At 41.4% G+C, this 21,793-nt stretch overlaps 2 protein-coding genes across 2 annotated transcripts in view; one reads left to right on the top strand and one right to left on the bottom strand.

Moving 5' to 3' along the window:
- Positions 1-1,689: 1,689 nt before the first annotated feature.
- LOC146566892 (uncharacterized) lies at positions 1,690-16,176 on the bottom strand. Its single transcript, XM_085286524.1, has 5 exons — positions 15,929-16,176; positions 11,281-11,399; positions 11,033-11,162; positions 8,354-8,399; positions 1,690-7,619 (listed from the first exon to the last, which is right to left on the bottom strand). Exons 1-5 carry the CDS (start codon positions 16,039-16,041, stop codon positions 2,484-2,486), a joined length of 5,544 nt encoding a protein of 1,847 aa, XP_085142650.1. The 5' UTR covers positions 16,042-16,176; the 3' UTR covers positions 1,690-2,483.
- Positions 16,177-19,489: 3,313 nt separating this feature from the next.
- The window catches only part of LOC146566891 (receptor activity-modifying protein 3), a 33,901-nt gene continuing 31,597 nt past the window's right edge, over positions 19,490-21,793 (top strand). Inside the window, exon 1 of the mRNA XM_085286522.1 lies at positions 19,490-19,978. Coding sequence (XP_085142648.1) covers positions 19,927-19,978 — 52 coding nt within the window. The 5' untranslated portion in view covers positions 19,490-19,926. The remainder of the gene's footprint in view (positions 19,979-21,793) is intronic.

The following is a 21,793-nucleotide window of genomic DNA, read 5'->3' as shown; positions in this document are numbered from 1 at the left end:
CTATAGCACGATAACGGCCATGCTTATCTTACGACTTCATGGCATTTCTTTCTAACAGTAACAGATGACTCCCCCAGAGGGCGCTGCAGTCTCGCACATAAAGCAGTGCATGAAATGAAGAGCACATAATCACCACTGGATAGCCAAATAACATGGACTCATTTCTCCATGATACTGAAGGAGGAAATGAAGTAAAACATTTTTTTTCCTCTCTAAATTTTCTAAACTACAAAGTTTAGGGTGAATTTGTGAATAAATCTTAAATTCTACCTGAATCCAAGTAAAACAGAAAAAACAATGAGTGGAAATACTTCAAAAACAGACTGCTTGTCATGAGGGTTACAATATTGATGATATAATAGGGTCAAAGTAAATGTATTAATTACATGATATAAAGGTTACCTACCTTACAACATAATCTCATAAAGAAAACAATAGAAGAAAAAACATTATTGTAACTGAAACCGTTTCCAAAGCAGTCCTTCTCGTTTGTTAACCTCTGCTGAATAGCTGCACCTGCAGTAACAAAACATTCTCCTGTTTGATGCCAACATGGCTGCGTCCATGCTGGAGCTTCATATTAAAGAGACCAAAACATGTTTGTTTATTGTCAGGTGCAACCTAATACTGCTCTCACGTGTGATCTGCAGCTCTCATACCAAACAGCCGGCAGGCACTCTGAGTGTCGAGATGCCTACAGTGACTCAGATCTCCATTTTTCCATTGCAGATCCCAGACTTTCATGCGGGCCTACATTGGGGGCGTAAACTTCATAATGGTGGTGCAGTGGTGAGCTCTGTGTGGGCTTCCTTGGGGTGCTCTCTTTCCATAGTCAGTCTAAAAGTCTTTGTGTGGTCTGTGAGGCTAAGGAAGTCCAATATAAATACAGCCCCCTGTACTGAACATCTAAAAAAACGAAAACATTGATTGCTGTAGATACTGACCCTTTACACCTTTGGTGTACAATTACACTTCCTCCGGTACACTCCCATGTGCAACAGCCTGATTCAGCACTTTAATACTAATTTAAACTTTATCAGTTAGACTCCTATCTGTGTCTTTATCAGAGAGTTCTAGGCCTGACTTTGCTCTGGGCGAGGCTGTTGTTTCACCTCCTTTTTACACTTTCCCCTTTTAAGACATAAGATGGAAAACCACATTCAACTGCTCTGAAGAGTATGACACACGACGTGAAGCAGCCATGCCCTTCCCTGGTGATGTCATGGCTAATAACACAAAGCAGATTGTGGCATCTTAGTGAGAGTCTCTCCGGGAAAAATTCGACATGCATGGGAGAGGAAGTCTGGGATACAAGTACACTGCCAGCAAGAACTCTAATGGATGTTTTATCTAATGATCAACACACAGTGTGTTGACAACAAAAGGAAACACCCGCTTGAACAATGTGCGACCGTTGAACAGCCCCACCTAGAGCACACATTATTTTAAGAAATTAGCATCCACCAAAGCGCTGTGATTGATTTGATCACTGACGTTCCCTACAGACTGGAATTCACAACCAAATCTTTTGTCATACCAATTATCAACATACCTTTTCACTTAAAGCATGCGAGCACTGCAATGGACAAAACTAATGACTCAAGGACAAATCATGCCGATGATGGTTATATAATCTGACATAACAACAAAAGTGTAACCAAGGTGATGAGAAATCCCCAAAACATCAGGTCTTGTTAGAAATATTACATTTATTTATAAAATAGATATATTAAGAATTTATCACTGTGCAAATAAGAGCAGGCACCGTATAGAGCACTTTATAAGGGTGAAAACAAATGTTAATCATATCAAGATTATATTTCATCCCTAAGTACAAAAAAAATCAAAACTCTTCCTGTTTTGAAAAACAAAACAAAACAAGTGCTAAGAAAATATCAGCTTTACGATTAGAACATTTACCAAAAACTAATTTCATTTCTTAAACATAGCAGAACAGAGATGATGGAATATCATATGACAGCACATTTATCCACGTTACCTCAGTACTTATTGCTACCTACTAGGATGAAATGCAAACCTAAAGACTTGTGCAAAAAGCCTAAGCTTACAGAGTAGTTTGTTCTTTGAAACAACTACAAAGATACAGCATATACCTCACCAATGCCATGCGACACTCAAACTATAAATGTCTATTTGTTATCCAGGAATTACAGGTCTGCATTCAAATACAACATATGGTACATACTTAAAACGTATTTAAACTTATGCTGATAATCCATGCTTACTTGTATTGTGTATATTTTTACCCTGACCACAACAACCACTTCCGAAAACCAAATCATGCAGGATACCTGGTGTCCCGACTGAGCTCAGGTCTCAACAGAGTGAAAAAACACAAAACAAAAAAACAAAAGCAGGAGAGATGCAGATGTCATTACACACCAAAAGATTACAGCACCTCCTTTATCCCCTCCCTCATGGATGTTTCAGAAACTTGCATTTTTAAAGCACTTGTTCTGCTTTTACAGTTCTGTCTCTTTTTCTCCCTCATCATCTGTTTCTAAGTAGTATTCGTCATCAGTTGTTGTGTCCGAGCTGCTGTCTGATGACTCATCAAAGGTGCTGAGGCTGGATACATAACCTCTGGAGGGCAAATGCCCCCTGGACTGGCTGTCCCCTGGATGTAGTACTCCTGGCGAGCTAGGAAAGGTCGGAGAGGAAAGGCTGGGTGCTTTGGACATGCGCCTGGACACTGGTGACAGAGGAGGTGTTGGAGGAGGAGTGGGTGGGGCCTCTGCATCCCACACAAACTGGCAAATGTTCATGTTTGGACTCCGGAGGTGAGCAGGCTTGGAAGCTGTAGCATTTACATGTTGAGGAGAGTCTCCAGAGCTCCAGTTTGCCAAGCACCTGGTCAGCGATCGAGGCAAAGATCTTGATCGCATTTTACCAGGATCACTTGGGAAATATGATTTTCGACCATCTTCAGAAGCCTGAAAGTCATACACTGTGCTCCAATCGGATTTGACAGACCACTGATCCAAATCTCCACTATTACCTCCACAAGAAAAGGCAGACTGAGAGAGGTCACCCACACTCATGAATCTGGATCCTGTGGAAATACGTCCCGGTCCAGAGGGTCGACTGGAGAGAACAGAACTCACAGAAAAGGACTTCCCAGGCTCAATGCCATACTTTAAGTCTGCATAAGAGGATGCCAAGTTTTCCTTGTCATGTCCTGGGCTCACACATGGAGGACCTACGGATGCCCGGCTTTTTCTCGGAACTCCCAAGCTGATCCCTTCTCCGTGCTCGCACGGAGAGGAGCATTCTCTGCGGCGGTGCAGCTTTGGGCTGTAGAAGACGCTGTCGTCTGTTACATCAGACGAGGAAAATGGGGACATTGGTGAAAGAGAGGAGAAGGGAGAGAATGGACTCCTGGGACTAGGTGTGGATCTCCTGAATGAAGCTGGAAAAGCTGGACTTCTACTGGGACTTGGATCTCTGGAAGAGAGGCTTGTTGCTTTATAATCTACTTGGTCTTGTTCAAGGTCTAACTGGTCAACTGTTGGACCGTGGACCGTCAGATAAACTGGGCCTTTCTTTTCAGAAATTTGTTCTGCACAAGCATTTTGCATGTCACGGTCTGTTTCTAGAGATGATTTTTCGGTCCAGCTGGAATGCTGATTTCCAACTTTTGTGTTTCCAGCAGCCGAGGACGGTATCAGAATGTATCTATCTTGCGTCCACCTGTTCGAAGCCTCTGTTTCCTGATTGTCGTTCAGCACCATTACTTTCTCTGGCACTGTTTCCTCTGGAATTTTGCTACTCTCAACACTCACATCGCTCGATCCGCTAACAGAAGGTGCTTGTGAGGTTGACCATCTTGTGCTTAATTTTTGCTTTAGTTTGCTAAAGACTTGGTCTACTTTGTTGTTACTCTTGGCCCTGTCTGACTCTGACCTTGTCAAACTGGAGTTTGGTGTACTGACGCTCTTCTTCAGTGCAAATCGGCTTCTCTTTGTGTTTTGTTCATTATTAACGTCCACTGAGAAAAACCTGCTTTTCCCCATTATAGTCTCCTTCATGCTTTTGCTGGAGTCTTCTGTCTCCCGGGACTGACTCTCTGTTGAGCTGCTGCTGTTGGAGCTCTGACCTGAATGACGACATGGTTCACCTGCTGCTCCTATACTCTGCCCTGTCAGGGACTGTTGACTAAATTTGGTCTCCATGGAAACCGGCGTGTTATTGGTATGCTGTAAAGCATTAGGTGTGGTGTTTTTTGCGGCTGTTGATGCATCTACTTTGGATTTAAGGCTGTAAACCAGTGTCTCAGTTACATATGTGGAGCCGTCTGCCTTATCACCTTGCAGGGAAGGAGGTCTGATGTGAATTCTGTTGTCTACAAGTAATAGCTTTCGCTCTTGGCCTTTATCTCCGCTGTTATTGTTGCTTGCTCGATCAGCTTCTGAAACCTCAACATTTGGACTTTCTTGTTTGGGAGGTTTCTTTTGGAAGGGTAAGGACAAGGAAAGGGAGGGTCTAGGAGGTGACATAGGAGGTTTGGATGTGGATAAGGTCATGACTGAAACTGGGTCAGTATTTACAGAGAGATGTGGGGTGTAATTTGACTGGGAGGGTTGTGAGAAGAGGGTTGGTCTGGTCGTTCTCGTCTTTGTCTCCCCTTGTGTCATCCTTGCGGACATGAGCGTGGAGTAAGGAGGAGAGCTATAACGAACCTTATAGCCACTTGAAAAGTCAGGAGGGAGGGAGAGAGGAGCTGAAGTACGGCACTGAACTGTGCCAGATTCCACTGATAGTGTCCTTTCATGCCTTGGTGTGGGCAAGTCCTGTCTTCCCTGGTAAAAAATCATAGTATCACCAGCTCTTTGCTTGCTTCGCTCAAACTCCCTGAATGCTAAATCAGCCGAGTCAGATGATAAGGATCTATACTTTCCTGGTTTTTCCACCTCAATGCTGGAGGTCTTGGGTTTAGAGGGACAAACAGAAGAACTTGTTGAACTGCTCAATCTCAGAAAGGAGAAGATGGATGGAGCATTTCGCATGTGCTTAGATGTAGCTTGAGGGGTCGCTTGGACTTCTGACGACTCTGGCTTCTCCACAGCGATGGACTCTGACTGTTGCAGATCCACTGAGTCATCCCATGTCACTCTTCTCACTTTCTTTTTCTCAAGTTTCTTTGGCTCTTTCTCTAAGCTGCTGGAATATTTCCCCTCTTTTTTAGGGCTTGAAGTTTCTGAAGTGGAGTTGGTAATAACTGGGGTTGCAGGAGGCGTTAGGAGAGTGGAGACAGTGGCAGAGGTAGGAGAGGTAACGGCAGAGGTGACAGCAGGACTGAGAAGGGAAGAACTTGAGGCAGTGGTGGCTACAGGGTGGCTGCCAGTGGCAGAGGAAGAAGAGTTGGAAGCAGTGGCGCTATAGTCTTTTTTGGAGACAGAACCGACTGTGGAAATCAGACTGGACATACTTTTAGGGTGGAAAGGTTTAGGAATGGAAGCATAACTTCTTTCAAATCCAAGAGGTGTGGCAGAGGAAATGTTGGTAAATTTTGTTTTCTGGGACAAAGAGCCAGTGGAGGTTGCATATGCCGAGGTATGAATATTGGTCTGAGAAGGAACAGACTGAGAATGGTAGGAAGGACTACTTTTCATTTTTGAGGTTTGGGGACCAGAGGCATTTTGACATGTATGAACTTTACCATTGACAGTACTGGTGATATCAAGAGAGAGCGGTGTGCTGATAAACCTGTGTGAGTCTATGCTGTGAGGAGGCATGGGGGTGTTGTTGGGTTTTGGTGGGAAATAATTATTTTTGTACTTGCTGCTGCTCTCTGTGGGTGTATCTGAGCTCCTGGGATTTTGCAAAGCAGATGGTAACTCAGACATATTTGCTGTATATGAACTATCGGTTAAATCATATTTGCCTGGATCTTTAGGTTGACACAGTGTTGTTGGTGCTGTAGCTCTGCTAATTTTAGAACTAGACAAAACATCTGGCACACTGTGCGGCTTTGGGTATTCTCTGTTGTTTACATTTGAGCTATACTGGTCCTTGACAGACCTGTGCAAATCACAGTCAGGTGAATTCCCAGCATTTCTTTGTCCGAGATGGTGAGTTCCTCCCTGTGCCCTCATAAAAAGGTTCATATTACCTGTGCAAACTGACTCTGCTGTGTTATTGTTGTCTCTGTTGTTGTTGACCGGACTACCCCTGCTTTTGTTATCAGGCTGACTTGGAGATGTCATGTCACTATTATTATTGGAGGGTGGAATTAAGGTTGTGTTTGGCTTGTCTTTGTTGTTGGTTGTGTCTTTTGGGGTGAAAGGGAAACTGCTTTCCTGGGTAACTTGCTTCCACCAGGAAGTTTGTTTCAGCGTGGTCCTTTTAGGAAAGGACTGGGTTTTCACTTGGGCAGAAGAGTCAAATGGGGGCTGTCTGGACAAGGAGACTGGGGTCTCTGAAAATAGAGTTTTACTTCTGTCCCTGTAGTTCTGTTGACTTTCTGATGGTCCTTTACCTAAAAATGTCTGTGAGGATGTGAGACTGGACTGAATCCTATTTATTGTCTGAGACTGTTGGACAAAGGGTTTGCCGTCTGCATTTTTGTCCACTGGTAAAGGTGCAAAGATGAACCTGTCAGAGGTGCTCTGCTCTCTCAGGCTGGAGGGTGATGGGGAAAGGACAGGGCTAGTTTCAGTTGTCCTGTAAGAAATAGATGATGGAGAGAGGAGCGGCTTTGGCCTCTCTTGTTCATTATTATTGAGAAAGCTCTGTGAGAGATTCTTGCCACCGATGTTGCCTCTCCTTAAAGAAAGAAGTACGTTGCTGGTTGTTGGTTTGGAGCTTGAAGATGAGTGTCCGCCTTGATGGACAGTTTGTGGATTTTGCCTTTGTTCATTTTGGCTCTGCGATACAGAGGCACTGGTAGCTAAAGCGCTTAAAGAACCTCTGTCTATTTTTCTATTGTCCATCCTTCCAGAGTTCACGTCCAAAGAAACAGTTTTAATCATTTCCCTTTTAGATTCCAAGCTCAAAGGATCACTTTTAGTTGACCAGTCCACTGTGTTCCTCCTGAGATCTGAAAATGGGGGCCTCAGTTGGGTTCCCAGTCCACCTGTAAACCCCCTCTCCACACCATGTTGGCTTCGAGTCTGCTGAAAACCACGGTTTGCTGCAGCACCTGTCACATCTTGCGTATTTCCCTGGGCTTCAGAGCTGCCGGTTCCATCAAATCTTTTGGAACGTCGCAGTCGGCCACTCCAGTGAGGAGCGAGAACCGTGACCATGGAGGAAGACAACATAGTTCTGGGCGGGTCAGATAATTCCTGAAGACGGTCTGCAAGGCCTTTTGTACGGTCCTGTATATTTCCCTCTGACTCAGCTCGAGTTAGAGATCCAGTGTAAGTCCTTGGTTGTGATCCAAATGGAAGTCTGTGCAAGGCATTAAGCTTATGTGTCCCAAAGTCACTATTTGAACAAGCCTGAGTTCTGCTCAAGTCCCTGGTAATCTCCAGTTCATTGCAATCAGCAGTGATGACCTTGTCTTTCTCCTTGGCTGGAAATGGTATTACCTCTGACAATCGATAGATGCTGGGTGCCTCTATAGAGGTTTGTGATGCAGACGTTCTTCCATTAATCTGTTAAAATAAAAACTTTTACTGACAGGACCCACTTTTTGCATACTAAATTACAATTTTCTGAACACCTGCCATCACCAACAATTAAAATCTTAATACTTTAAACTTTATAATATTTATAATATAAATAAAAAAAGTTCTACAAAACAATTCCTATGACCCATACTAGAATATTCAATAACATATATTTGCATTTGCCTAGCTGTATCATTAAAGTCCAATGATTTTCATATTCACATTAAATTTGGGCTTATCATATTATACCAATGCAAATTCTGTGCACAGGAATGTAAAAAGCTTTCTAACTTTGACAGCTAGTGATCAATGGTAGCGGCTTTTCAGAATTTTAAATTGCCTGCACTGAGGCCCAAGCTTTTCTTGAGTGTCTGTTCCCATGCAGTAGTTATTTAAGAGATCCTTGACAAACAGGTTATCTTGAAAGACATGAAAGATTAGCAGGGAAACACACTCACAAGGAACACAAACACACCCTGTCACTTATAACTGTTAAAATAACAATGAATCTAAAACCATATTTTTAACATGGTGTCACCATTGCTTTATGTGACTTTTCAAAGATTTTTAAACACTTTAAACTTCTGATCTGTACTTTTGATTAGATTCTGGATTCTGGATCAGTGGGAGCAAAGTTTGCAATTTCACATTTGGTCTATATCAGGTTTACACTGTGCGTGTGTGTAATGTGCTTGATTCTATTAGACTGTAGTCTTTACCTGAAAACTGCTGTCCTTGATCACAAATCGCTGTGGTTCAATCAATCTGTTGATACAAAGAGAAGACACAGTGTATTAGATTTCTGGGTGCATGCTGCAGCTGCGACAGTTCTGTGAAAAAGGAAACTGAGACATTGTCACAACTTTCTAAAATAATGCACTTTTTTAGTGTTGCAGTGCAAATTTTGTTGCATACAAAGACACACACAACTGGGGCAATCTTTGATTTTGTTAGTGGTGAATGTGCAGTGTAAACTTAATTTTTCTTAATTTCTGCTACAAGTCTCATTTCTGAATGTCAGACGGTCCAACTGTTTTGAATGAAACATTAGAGGGATTAAATCTAGAATTTGCCACAGCAATGCCGATCGACGGGAACGTTCGCATTCCTCACATCAATCACCGTCTCTAAACACAACTTTCTCACCGGCAGATGTAAACTAAAGTCACACCTACTAAGCAATCATGCAAACACTTACTTACTTTTTTAAATTGATGTGGAACACGTTGTACAAGTACAGTTCACACACAAGTTGTCTATATAAGGCCATGTTGGACTGACATGAACGCAGGTAACTAGTACACAGTGAAAGGGGGTGTGGCTTTGACATAACCAATAAAGCGTGTTTGATCTGAGACCTCTGCTGACAGGCTTATCTTATTCTAATAAAAACCTCTGACACAATGTTATAAGCAGTTATTATATAATGTTAGATTAAACTATAGAAAAGGTAAATATTTTCCTGAGGCAAAACCAAGGCAACAAGTTTCACCTAAAATAACCTCAGATTCTCCTGCATGACTGATTTAAGGAAGTTTCTCTGTATAACAAATGAAACCACAGGTAGATGATTAATAAAACATGTCACATTGACTTTGAGAATGTAAATACAGACTTCCACACATAGGATTGCAAGAGCTACACATCTTCTCTTCTTCCGAATTCCAGAGGAAACACTGTTTAAAATATTTTAAAACAAGAAAAACAATGCATTCGTACTACTGAGACATAAGCTAACACACTTTATTAAGCGTACGTCCGCGTTTATGCAAACACTTGACTCTTCCAGGTCCTTTGTCTCAGACTAAAGAATGCAGACACAGCTCGTTTACTGATTGACAGGATGTTGTAAATCGAGTGATTAAAATGTGATCAGTGGCCGGCGTTCCTCTTTGCAGACCTCAGAAACAGTTTGTGAGATGTAGATTTACCGCTTATTAGGAGACACACTTGGAAAAAAATGTAGGGAAGATCAGTTCAGTACACCTCAAAACACACAAGGAATCAAATCCCAGGGTTCTCTGATATGTCTCAGTCATTTCAAACTCTGAAGGCTCCGCCCATGGGTGTGTCTGAAATAGGGTGGCACTCGTCCCTCCCTTAAAAACTTTTGCTTCATTTAAGTATTTACAGGAAATCTATATTTGTGTAATTTGTGTAATATTGCATTATAGATCAAGTTATATAGCTTTTACTTAAGTAAAAAAAATGTTTCCACGTTGCAAAGCAACTATCCATCACAATACTGTTTAAATTCTTGTGCAGCTGCACTTTTCACATAATAAATCTACAATAGGATGCAGGGCTGTGTATGAGCTTGAAGATTGTGGTTTCTACACCAGTTTTCCACACTTGTTAATGTCATACAGTAGGGGCTGCAACTAAAGATTATTTTGGTAGTCAACTAATCTGCTAATTTTTCTTTGATTAGTCAATGATTATTTCAATAACTCTTTTCTCCCCTTCATGTTGACAAACCTCCTGTTCTAGGTTCTAGTACCTCACCTGCTCAAGTCTGTCCACCTGTGAGGTCACCCTGTTGTCTCGTCCCATGCTAATCATGCTAAAGATGCTCTCTGTCAAGACTTCAGCCAGAGGTGCAGTGAGCCTCTTTACAGGACAAACTCATCTATACACCTTTGCTTAATACTAGTAAAACAGAACAATACAGAATTAGAAATCACTAATTAATAATAACTAATAATTTGGTTAGATAGCATAGTGTCTCAGATTGTGTAGTATTCGAAGCCATTTATACTCTTTACTGATTATATGTATAATTAATTACTGATACGGTCCAACCCACAGATTAGCAACCTAACGTTAGATGGAAAAGGTTTACTATCCAGAATAAATGCTCATTTTAATTTGAGAAAACAAACAAACAAACTAGGAGGCAGAGTAGCTAATCCTGTTTAATGCTTTACTATCACATTTCACTCATTAGCTAACAAAACTGAAAAACTGTGTTCACATGGCAAGCATCATCCATGGGAAGTTTCTGACAGGTAGGCTAACATAAACACTACTGTACAATCATTTACATAAACAAGGTATAAATGCGACACACTAAATTAGCTCTCTAAAGCTGAACCATTCATAGTTGATGTCATAGCTCCAGGGAGCTCGTTACAAAAACACATTTAGAAGGTATTTGTGTATGATGTGTCGACAATAAGATTTTGTCCAGATTAATTTTTATAACCGACGTCATCAATTATAGTGACAAATTGTTGCAGCCCTATCATACAGACAGATGGGGAGTAACATGATTATGGGATGCTGTCCTGAATGCCAGAGCAGAACAGACTGTTCACTGACGTGTGCTCCAGAAACAAAGTGTCTAAATGAATCAGTAATCAAGGCCAGTCAGTAAATGTATCCCTTCCCTTGCTTACCTGTATAAACTCTTGCTGTGTTTTATGCCTGGATTAGTGGAGAGTCTGAGGACGTGGCAGGAGGTGAAGCTGGACTGCTGGAACTGGATATCTGCATCACCACAGGAAGAAGTTTGGTCCTTTCTTAGTGCTGCAACACATTCAGAATTCAGTGATTATGAGGTGTTTACAGCTGAAACCCAAAACAGAAGAGATTCTTGACTCAACTTTTTAAGAGCTATAGCTTAAATGTCAGATGCACGTTTCACCTTTGTGTGTTTCCTTCTGTGTGATTGCTGATTGGTGAGAGAACTGCTCAGCTGGGCGTTTGTCACCATGGCGTTCCTCCTGCTTGAATGTTTCACCAAATGTTTCATCTTGTTGTTCTCTAAAAATAAATAAGTAAATGAACAAATAAAAACTTGATGCAAAATAACTAAACTTGAACTCGATTATTCAATTTTTGCGTTGAGCATTTTCTCTCTGCGCAAACTCAACACTTTGAAACATTTTTTAGTAATAATGTCTGTTCATCTCTGTCACACCGAGAACGGGCTCTGCAGAAACACAGCCTTCCTTGTTCTCCTTCAAAAAAAGATAAAGATAACTACGTACTTTTTTTCAACAGCTCCATCAGTGGTTTCATATCTACCCACCAGCAGTCACAGGAAGTTAAGAAGAATTTATCCTAAACTGGATTTCACACAAAACCCTAAAACTACGTACATACTCAAAAATAAAGAAGCGATGTGATTCCCCCCTTTAGTATGATGATGACTAAAAGCAGCATCACCAGACACAGTAATACTGCAATATTTTTACCAACTTTATGATATTATTGCAATTTTTTTAACAATTTGCGATTTGCTTAGCATTCCAATGATGATTTATCACCTATTTCCAAATGCAAATTATGTCCTTTATTTTTTTTACGCAAAAAGAGATCGTCACTGTCGGTGTGTAGTTCCATCTACAACATCTTTTCCTGTCCACTCAAAAGTCTAAAACTGAAAAAGAGCCGTATTATTATTATTGTTTGGTCCGCTGTAATCTAGTTTCCGCAGCATGAAATCAAACTGAGAACTGAAGGAAATTCAAGAAGCCGTGCTTCTCTCATCTCATCATTCCGGCAGTGCTGGACCGATAAGCAGTGGTTATATAACTATTCGGCATCTCGTTCCACACTTTCTGTTACAACCAGGGTACAGAGCTAACACACCCACTCACTCAAACATGCATATGCACATTTACTGCCGCAACCCAACGCTGAACCCACGCTGGCGTGCCAACTACCGATCACGATGATGACACCAGAACAAAGATGAGGCGGTTACTGAAACAGAAATGTACGTGTCGCTGCAACCTTTGTTCGGTAAACAGAACAAACGAAATGGCAACAATTATCTCTTACAGGACATTCTGGGATCACTTTCTCTATTTTTATTGCATTCAGCAGTTTGGAAGTGGATGGAAATTGTTGCTTAGGAGTCTTTATCTAACCTGTGGTGCTTTTTGTGATCACAAAATGAAGCCCTTTGATTTTTTTTTTTGTAATAACATGGCACATCATAGAAAGCTGTAGCTCTCACTATCCACCTTGCCTTCAGGGGCCACTCATTGGCCTCATTAGAGTGCTGGGAGGCGATTATAAAAGCCTGCCACGACATGACATGAGAGAGGAGCGGAGAGAAAAGAGGAAGGCAGGGAAGGAGATCTTCGCGCTCTTCTACAGCATTTCAGAGCCAAAGATAACACACCTTCAGTGAACCCCAACCAGCTGCAGAACTCTTCCCACATCACGGCTCTGTCAGTGCTTATCAACCTGTAAGAGCCCTGGTTGGTAAGTGACAGGTCTGTGATTAGTGATCACAAGCACAAGACCCAATTTAGAAAGTATATTTTTAATTTATGTGACTAGTGAAAGGTATATGGCTTTTCTTTTAATCATTATCTGCATCACTAGCTCCGTGGTTACATAAACATGTGCTGATTTGTCCACCTGAGGACGAAGGTACAGCCCGACGGCTGCAGTCACACAAACTGCTGAAGTAATCATGAAATCGATTGAGCACTGCAGTGCCTCCAGACCGCTACCACCACGTAGCTCCATTAACTGAAACAAACTTAAAAATGATGTACGTGGACTTTGGTGCCACTTTGAATGGATATTTTGTTTGTTCCCTGATGGCCAAGAGTTAGGACAAGGACATCAAACTCATCATCACATACACCCTACATTGATCTTAAATGGGTCGGACTTATTCACAAATTATTCACAGCAACAGTTACACCAAGGTCCTTTATATTAAAATAGAAAACACAAGATAATATAGGAAAAATAAATACAATTTTGAGAAATGGTGATGCAATAAATGAAAGAAATCTGTCAGCATGATTCTTTGGTGCTTAAATCGTAAACAAATGTATAAAATTGCAATTATAATTATAATAAAATATATATAATTATTAAAGAAAATGTTTGTGAATCACTGAAAATGTTTTTTTTAACCCAATGTAAATAAATAAATAACAGAAATGTTTTTAAAGCTTTTCTGTGGGACAAATTGGAGTCATTGCTTGGTCCCTGGGCCTTGTGTTTGACACCCCTGACTTAGGAGAACAATTCAATAAATTCAACAAAAACATAAACTGCATAATTTGATTAGCCAGGGATACAGTAGGGTTAGACATGGCGTTGTCACGGGCTAAATTTTCACTGTTCCCTTTCAGTAGATGGAATTGCTGACATGTAATAGCTCAATACTAAGGTAGTTATTTCCTCTGTTAATTGAGCGCGTCCTGGATATCAGTTCTGGCTAAAATCGGTCCGGCTGCTGATTGATACAAGAATATGTGTTAAGACATGCTGAAATACCTCACCTACGAGGCATCCCTGAGGCGTCCTATTCAGAAATCCCAATCATCTCGACTTGTATTTCAGCTGTGAATTTTATTTTATTTTTTTACAATTTATTTCTTCGTTTTTCACAAAATTAAATGACTGGAAAAATGATTGCTATTGGCGTCAGATATTGGCTGTCCTACAAAAAACACGTACTGCCTCAGAATTTCACAATTTGTGCATTCCTACGTTATTGTCTTTGAATAATTAAAAAAAACTGTGGCAAGTCTTCACACATCCCCAGCTGTCACTGGGTAGTTTTGTTCAGCCACGAAACGCTCCAAATGTGAACAACTCAAGATGGAAGAAATGCCAAATGCTTAGTATTGGTACTTTTGAAAATATGACTTGAAAACGTCTTTACTGAACTAAATCTTGGTAGCATGCTCTGGTTAAAAACCAGATGGATTTGAATCCATGTTGAATAACTGAAGTTATTTTCAATTGCAATTATTCAAATTGCTTATTCAACTTACAGATGGTGTATTTTTTTTTGCTAACAAGAAGACAAATTAGCAATTTCTTTTTCAGTTTAGCTGAGTTGTTATAAACTGTCCAGGATGACCGTGTAAATGCATGAAATAATAAATCTATAACCTCATGTGTAGGCATCAGCGACCTCTGATCCCCTGTCTGCAGATGCACAATGCTTGTGCTACCCCGTGCTGTGAATTGGGACTCTGTTTGTTTTGATGGCTTTGCGAGCTGATGAGTAATGCAATTGTAATCCGTGAGAGACTCTTTGAGCCACAGTGTTGTGCACAGAGACGCTCGTAAAATTATGTTGGTGTGTTCCCTTCACTTTAGGTCAGCTTTGCTGTGGGTGTGTGTCCATATCTGCCAACTAACACTTACATAACCGCAAGGATCCAAGTGTGGGTGTGAACTCAGCACTGACAATCACATGTGATGCTCCAACTCCGGCAAATGATTTACACCTCAAACTTCTATTTCAGGTTCACCTAAAGACAACTTAATCACTTTGCCTGCATGCAAAGTTGGCCGAGACAAAGTGAGACTTGTTCTTTTGCTGCCACGCCTCGAGTCCCTGTCAGATTTCCAGTGGTGTTGTTTATTTTTCAGCCCATAGGTAGGAACAGAGTGGATAGACTTAGGAGGAATTAGCAGGAGGATGTGGAGGCAGAGCCGTGGACATGCACAGGCAGCAGGAGTGTGTGTGCCTCAGAGTGAACTCTGGGCCTGGGTGTGCATGTATGAGCTCGCCTGTTAAGACTGAGAAGCTGAGCTGCACAGAAGTACAACACTGATGATGCCACAGTGTGTGGTTTAGTTTAGTCAATGACAAAGGCATGCACCCACACACGATATAAAAGGCAGCTCAGCTTGATAGCGCAGTGAATTCACAAGTGCATTCAGTAAAAAAGGAAGAAGCATAAATCCTATGCTCAAAAGCTCCTTTCATTACATTCTGCACTCTAGAAATATGCTTGAGCCCAGTCGTGTCGTTTCATGAGTAAGAAAAAGAGCGTGTCACCAACCAAATCCTGTTCAAAACTCTAACGCCCTGCATCCAACCACCCCAACGGAGCTTTACACGGTCGTTACATCAATATGAAGTCGTCATTTATACAGAACAGCACATAACACACAATAATCACTGATATTACTTCTCTTCAAAAAGTTCCACCCGCCTCTTTACTCTGTTTAAAGCAGCAGGTGGGCGCGAAGCAGCTGTAAACCACGTATAAATGGCGAAACGAGTGAAATATCTCAGTGCCGAATACGATGCAATAATGTGATAAATGTTCACAACGTTTCTCTCGGCTGTGAGGTGTTTGTGCGTTTCAAGCACACCGCTGCTTCTGTAAAAATTGATGTTTTTTAAACGCGGTTTGGCACGGAGGCTTCTCTTTCCTCTCGCTTCGCAGTTAAAAAGGCAAAACGAGGCTAACACGGCATACAGGAGCGGCTAACATGTCGTTTTAAAAGCCTCATAAATACTAGATAAACACAGGGTGGTTGGTAAAGTTGACTTTCGGGAGCTTTCCACCTACCTTGCAGTTGTAGCCCGTGTCCTTGTTGCTGCTGCTGCTGGTGGTGTCCCGTACAGAGGCGTAGCTGTCTCTCCTCCTACAACTCTGAGCTCTCCTGCGTCACTTGTTGACATCCTATTTTAACCGGTTAAGTAAGCCTTCAGCATTCAGACTGAATTTAGAGAACATCTTAAAAATTTGGTGCGGAATTTAGTCCAAATTTCCCATGAGAACAGCCCAGGTACCCGTGACCGGGAGAACCACTCACTGCTGGTTAAAGGTCAACTCTTCCCGTGACGAACAGGTGAGCGGCGGGCAAATGAGCCCGGGCAAACAGACCTGCTGCTGAGGCTCTTATCTAGAAACGTCACCCACTTGGATCATTTCCTTCTCTGGTCACTTTGAGGAAAAAACTGCCATTAATGCTTCCTGGCAGCATGCCCTGGAGGCACACCTTTGAACAAAGAAGGAAAGTACTTTTACAAGGCCCTCTGTCAGGGGCGTTTGCAGGATTATTTTGTAATGGGGTGACAGTACAAAGAAGAAAGAGAAATCTGAATAGCTGATCAGAAAAAGAGTGTACAGTAGAAAAATTGGATTACAGTACAGTTGGCAAAATTTAATTTTTACTTGAAAGTCATAATCCTGCTTAATTGGCCTAACATTACAAATGTCCATAAAAATGTCTTCAAACTAATCTAAGGTGGAGCCCCCCATGCCCAAACTGCATTCTGCAGACCTTGTGCTATGTGGTAGAGGTGGAGCAGATTGATCCAGATATGACAGCATTGTTACTAACCTGGTATTGGTATCAGATAGGATTGATTCATTGTTTCTAAACCCAGTATGTAGCCCACTGAACTGTGTTACATTAAATAGGTTTTTTTTGGAAATGAAGAAAATATACTTCAAACAGACACTATTGTGTGATGTCACGTCTATTGTATTTATAGCCTATAGCACATTTAATTAACAAGTTTCAAAATGCATGAAAAGCTAAAAGGTGTGGTTAACTAATTGTTGTGAGAAGTAAAAGCAACAGTGATTTTGTGGTCGGTAAAATGTGTTCAGAAATTTGCAAACTGATGATGATTCATCTCACAAATCCTGACACATTGCTCTCCCCTATATGAGCAGGCTTTATAGGGTAAAGGATTTGGTATCTCTGAGAATTCTGGCCTTGTATTCACTTGATATCGGATCAGTGCCAAACAATGCCTAACTCTCCATTTGAGGTTATTTATGATACAAAAACACACACTTAGGTTTATTCTTTCAATTTCTTTGAAAAATAGTATTGCAGTCATTTTCCTGTTGCAGTCAGTCCTTGGGTTTTTCCAAAGAGGTGTTCTGGGTTATTTGTTCTCTCACTCAACAGTTTTCTCTTTCTATTTCTTTGCAAAATCATTTCACATGTGGCTTTTCTGGTTTTTTGTTGATTCATTGTTCGTCCTTTCAGGCTCACAGCTTTCACACCAACTGCCAGAAACAGTTTCTGCATGGATAACAGCACCATCTTCCTGCTCTGCCACACTATTGTTGCAACATTTTGTTGCCCATGTGAGAAGGAATGCAGGAGGTTGTTCTTTGTACAAGGATCAAAATGAAAATGTAAATTTACTGGTGTCAATCAACGTAAAACCAAAAGCAAAATATGAAAATAAGCTGCAAAAGGTCTGGTTAGTGGGCTAAAACCTCAACAGAGTAGAACCAGTTTCACTATAAATTAAAGGTGCAATGTGAAAAATCTCACCACTAGATGTTAGTAGTTCACTGTCAGCTAAGTTCTTTTTTCTTACCCCTGCCAAGTGCATAATCCTATCTACAGTAGTTGCTGTAGGACAAATAACTGGCTGCCATTCATCTGTAGTGAGTTCGGTTGTCAGTCTGCTGTTTACCTCAGCTCGCAGTATTTGCCCACGTCTATTTACTCTGGAGGAGGCTGTAAACCTTTGTGAAAGGAGTCCCAGTTGATGAGTCAGTGAAGCTCACTTCTATCCAATGACAGCAGCGGTGAGGTGAGCTGTTGAGGATATCCTACATTTTCCTGTAGGTCAAAACTGATATTTTTGCAGCTGTTAGCCTCTGCTAGATGCTTTTATCCAGCACAAATTTTATTTGAAATAGAGCTACCGTTGTTGGGCACGTAGCAAATAAACTCTCATTTGATGTGAGAATTAAATCAAACTGGGTAGGCGTTTATAATAATGTCACACTATTCAGCTTTACTAGGGTATTAATAAGGCATTAACAAGTACTTAATTCATCATTGTTATAGCATTAATCTTCCTTCATAAATACCAAAATTCTGACTATGATTGTTGCTCTCAGTGACGCAGCAGCAGTGATAGCTGCTCACGGTGTAACAGTAATAGATGGATAAACATATGTGTATTTATAAATGACACAATAACGAGGATATTGGTCGCCAGTCTCTAGCCGAATACATAAAACATAAGTAAGCAGATATCCATTTTGACCACTATATTTAACATGGCATCTACAAACCGTGCCTACTCCTATGTATTTTCAATGGATTAATAATAAGCTTATGACAATTCAATTCAATTCAATTCAATTTATATAGCGCCAAATCACAACAAAAGTCGCCTCAAGGCGCTTCATAGATACAGAGAAAAACCCAACAATCATATGACCCGCTATGAGCAAGCACTTTGGCGACAGTGGGAAGGAAAAACTCCCTTTTAACAGGAAGAAACCTCCGGCAGAACCAGGCTCAGGGAGGGGCGGGGCCATCTGCTGCGACCGGTTGGGGCGAGAGAAGAAAAACAGGACAAATACATGCTGTGGAAGAGAGACAGAGGTTAATAACAGATATGATTCAATGCAGAGAGGTCTATTAATACAGCGGTCCTCAACCCCCGGGCCTCGGACCGGTACCGGTCCGTGAGTCGTCACTCTGAGACAGGATATTTCTAATTTTAGAGATAGATTTAGAGACAATCCATCAGTTTTTTAGAAGACAGTAATCAGGTTATATTTATGAGTGCAATAACTATTTTTTATAGTCTAAAAAATAATTTACTGCACCTTAAGCTTGCAAAACAGAGCTACTGTTAGACCTTAACAGTTAACTACAGAGCAATGCCAATACTCTATTCTAATTAAACTGGCTGATCCACTTTGTTAAATAGACTAAATGGGGGGAGGCAAAAGGGCTTTCCGTCAAAATCCTTTAAATCCAAACACAACCAGGACATGTTTAATTTGAATTTGAGTGCGCTCGGCTGTTGCGTAATCTTAATGTTACACAAGGCTTTAATCATTTTCTGTTTTTAATCCAGGCAGACTGATTGATAGTGCAGTGTGAAAAGAAACCATACGAGGTCAGTATTGCTTCATCGAAAGAAAGTTTGGGTCGTTGTGACCTAAAGTGGAGCAACATTTAGACCATCGGAGCTACACGATAATTAAAACGTACAAATATGACTATTTCATTTCATTTGAAAAGACTATGAAAGCTCTTTTAAGCCGCATTATGTGAGCATGCGTTCAAATACAGAATAGGCCTATTATTGGAGAGATGGTGGTGGGGAGGTGACCTGCTTTTATTTGCTCCTGATGAATCCTTATGTCATTTACATATCAACTACAATTCCGCGTCTCACTTTTAAATGTCTCCAGTCGCCTGCTGAGAATTAATTGGTAACCACTGTGTGATCCGGTGTGACTGCGCCCCTCCCCTCCCTCCCGAGGATGCAGGACGGGTTTACGGTCCTGAGTTCTGACTCCTGACGGCACAGAGAAGCTCCGCGATCATCACGAGGACAGTCCATAATCGCGCTCTGGCATCTGATTTCTTTCTTTTAATTTCTTTCTTTTTCTTCTTTTTTTTTCTTGCGCCTTTTCTTCCCCCCTTAAAAAACACCCTTCTTCTCTGACAGCATGAAGGAACTCGCTCTTTTGGGATAATTTCAAGTATGGATCGCTTCAAATGTACATTTCCGCGGAGCTGCAGCTGAGCTTTCGTTCAAGGCTGACTGGATTCTCGCAGCGTGATGGATATAAATGAGTTCGCGGTGCTGAAACTTTTTGTTGTTGGGGTTTTAAGTGAGTATTTGATTGACTGTTTTTATTTAACTATCATTGAAATCTCCTCCTCATCCTGTCTGAGCTGTAACAGAAATTGCTTCACATAAAAACAGCTCTTTGCAGCCAGAGTTGTTTTCCATGTATCTTCATATATGCGCACTGGAGCAGGATGCTATTCTCTGATTCCGTGCTGCACATTTACACCTGCAAATGCAAATACCCCTGCGTTGGTCTGTTATATTAATGCGCTCCTCTGCACTGCCCAGCTGCAGAGCGTACACAGTCTCTTCTCTAGGAAGTGTCAGGAACATCTATCATATCTCATAACTCATGCACTGAAGGGAGGATAAGCAGTGTTGCATCACGGCATCATGCCCCAGTGGACAGACCTGACCTATATATCAGGGCCAGTGTTTTTTTTTATTTCTTTTTCTGGTACAATAAAATCATGTATGAAATCAGGTTTCCGTGGGGTGCCAAATGTAGATGTTCTGATGGATGGGTTGCGTTTTGCTCTGTACTGACAGAGTGCTCAGTGGTGGCTGCCATCAGTTATAATGTGAACCTCAATAACCTGCTGTTGTGACGGAGCCCTTTTGACAGCCTATAACCTATAACAATCAAAATCAGGGAGGTATAATCCACATAATGACTCGGTGATGAAGAGGAGTTCAGTTGCAGAGACTCTTTCCACGATCTATTGAGCTGTTATATTGTTTTGGCACCATCTTGACACTCACTGAAAATACCCAGGTTTTGATTTTTAAGGACTTCTTTTCTAGTAGCTACCTCTGTACACCTGAGGTGGATAAAAGAAAAAAGCTGTGTCTAACACACTGCAGAAAGTTCTTTTTAATGACATTTTAATGCCAGTTAAGCTTGCTGTATGCTGAAGGATGTGGTCAGTGTCTTGCCAGGACCTTCAGCCCACAGTCCCCTGGACCTCTGCCATGTAACAGCTGTCAGGGCTGTAAGGCCAAGAAAAACTTAGATGGACATTTTCTGACAAGATCATCCTTCCAAAATTCCCAGTCTGCTGCAATAAAAAGCCAAAGAAAAATAAATATTATTATGCATGCACTCAGACTGGAGAGATGGCGGAATAGCCGCAGATGCTGCTACAACAAGTTATATTCCCATGATGTAAGGACGCACAGCAGCGGTTTCCTGTGACAGCTCTTGTCTGCACCAAAAGATTTTCCCATCAAGCTCCCTATTAGGGAGAGAAAGCAGATGCCGTGCGTTCAAAGAAAACCCGAACACACTGCACTGAGTTGCCACCAATTGTTTTCTTTTAGTGGAGGTCTGGCGTATTGGGTGCAGCCGAAAGTAGAGGAGAGGGTCCCCATCTGTGCTGCAGAAAGAGAGTGATTCCCCCTGACTGTGAGGCATCTGCTAAGCCCAGTAAACAGTTATTCATACTTTCTGACAGTGAGGGGAAAAAGCCCCGGGGCCCCTCTGTTTCAGCACCATGTGAAGAAGAAGAAACGAAGAAAAAAATGCTGTGAAGATGTGTTTTAAAGCTCTTTTAAAATGCTATTCATAGACCTGCTGGGAGATTATAGCATGGAGCTCTTTTTTTAATGCATGCGGCTGCTGTCTTATCATCTAGACGAGGCAGACATTCACTGCTGTTTAGGAATCAAGAGAAGTCATTTTTATTAATGCTGACTGCTGAAGCAAATAAGGAATAAAGGAAAATGCAACTTAAGGCAAAAAAAGAGGAAGCATATTTTCATTACAGTATTTTCTCACCATTCACTGACAGGGAACCAACAATAACCATGTTTTTACAGGCTCCCTCAGCTCTAGCTCACACTATCTTCGAACATT

Source organism: Mchenga conophoros, linkage group LG9 (genome assembly GCF_057382185.1).
Source record: "Mchenga conophoros isolate Kocher_MC1m ecotype Shallow Benthic linkage group LG9, M_conophoros_male_GT1.1, whole genome shotgun sequence".
NCBI classification, from domain to species: domain Eukaryota; kingdom Metazoa; phylum Chordata; class Actinopteri; order Cichliformes; family Cichlidae; genus Mchenga; species Mchenga conophoros.
This window is presented reverse-complemented; position numbering and strand designations above follow the sequence as displayed.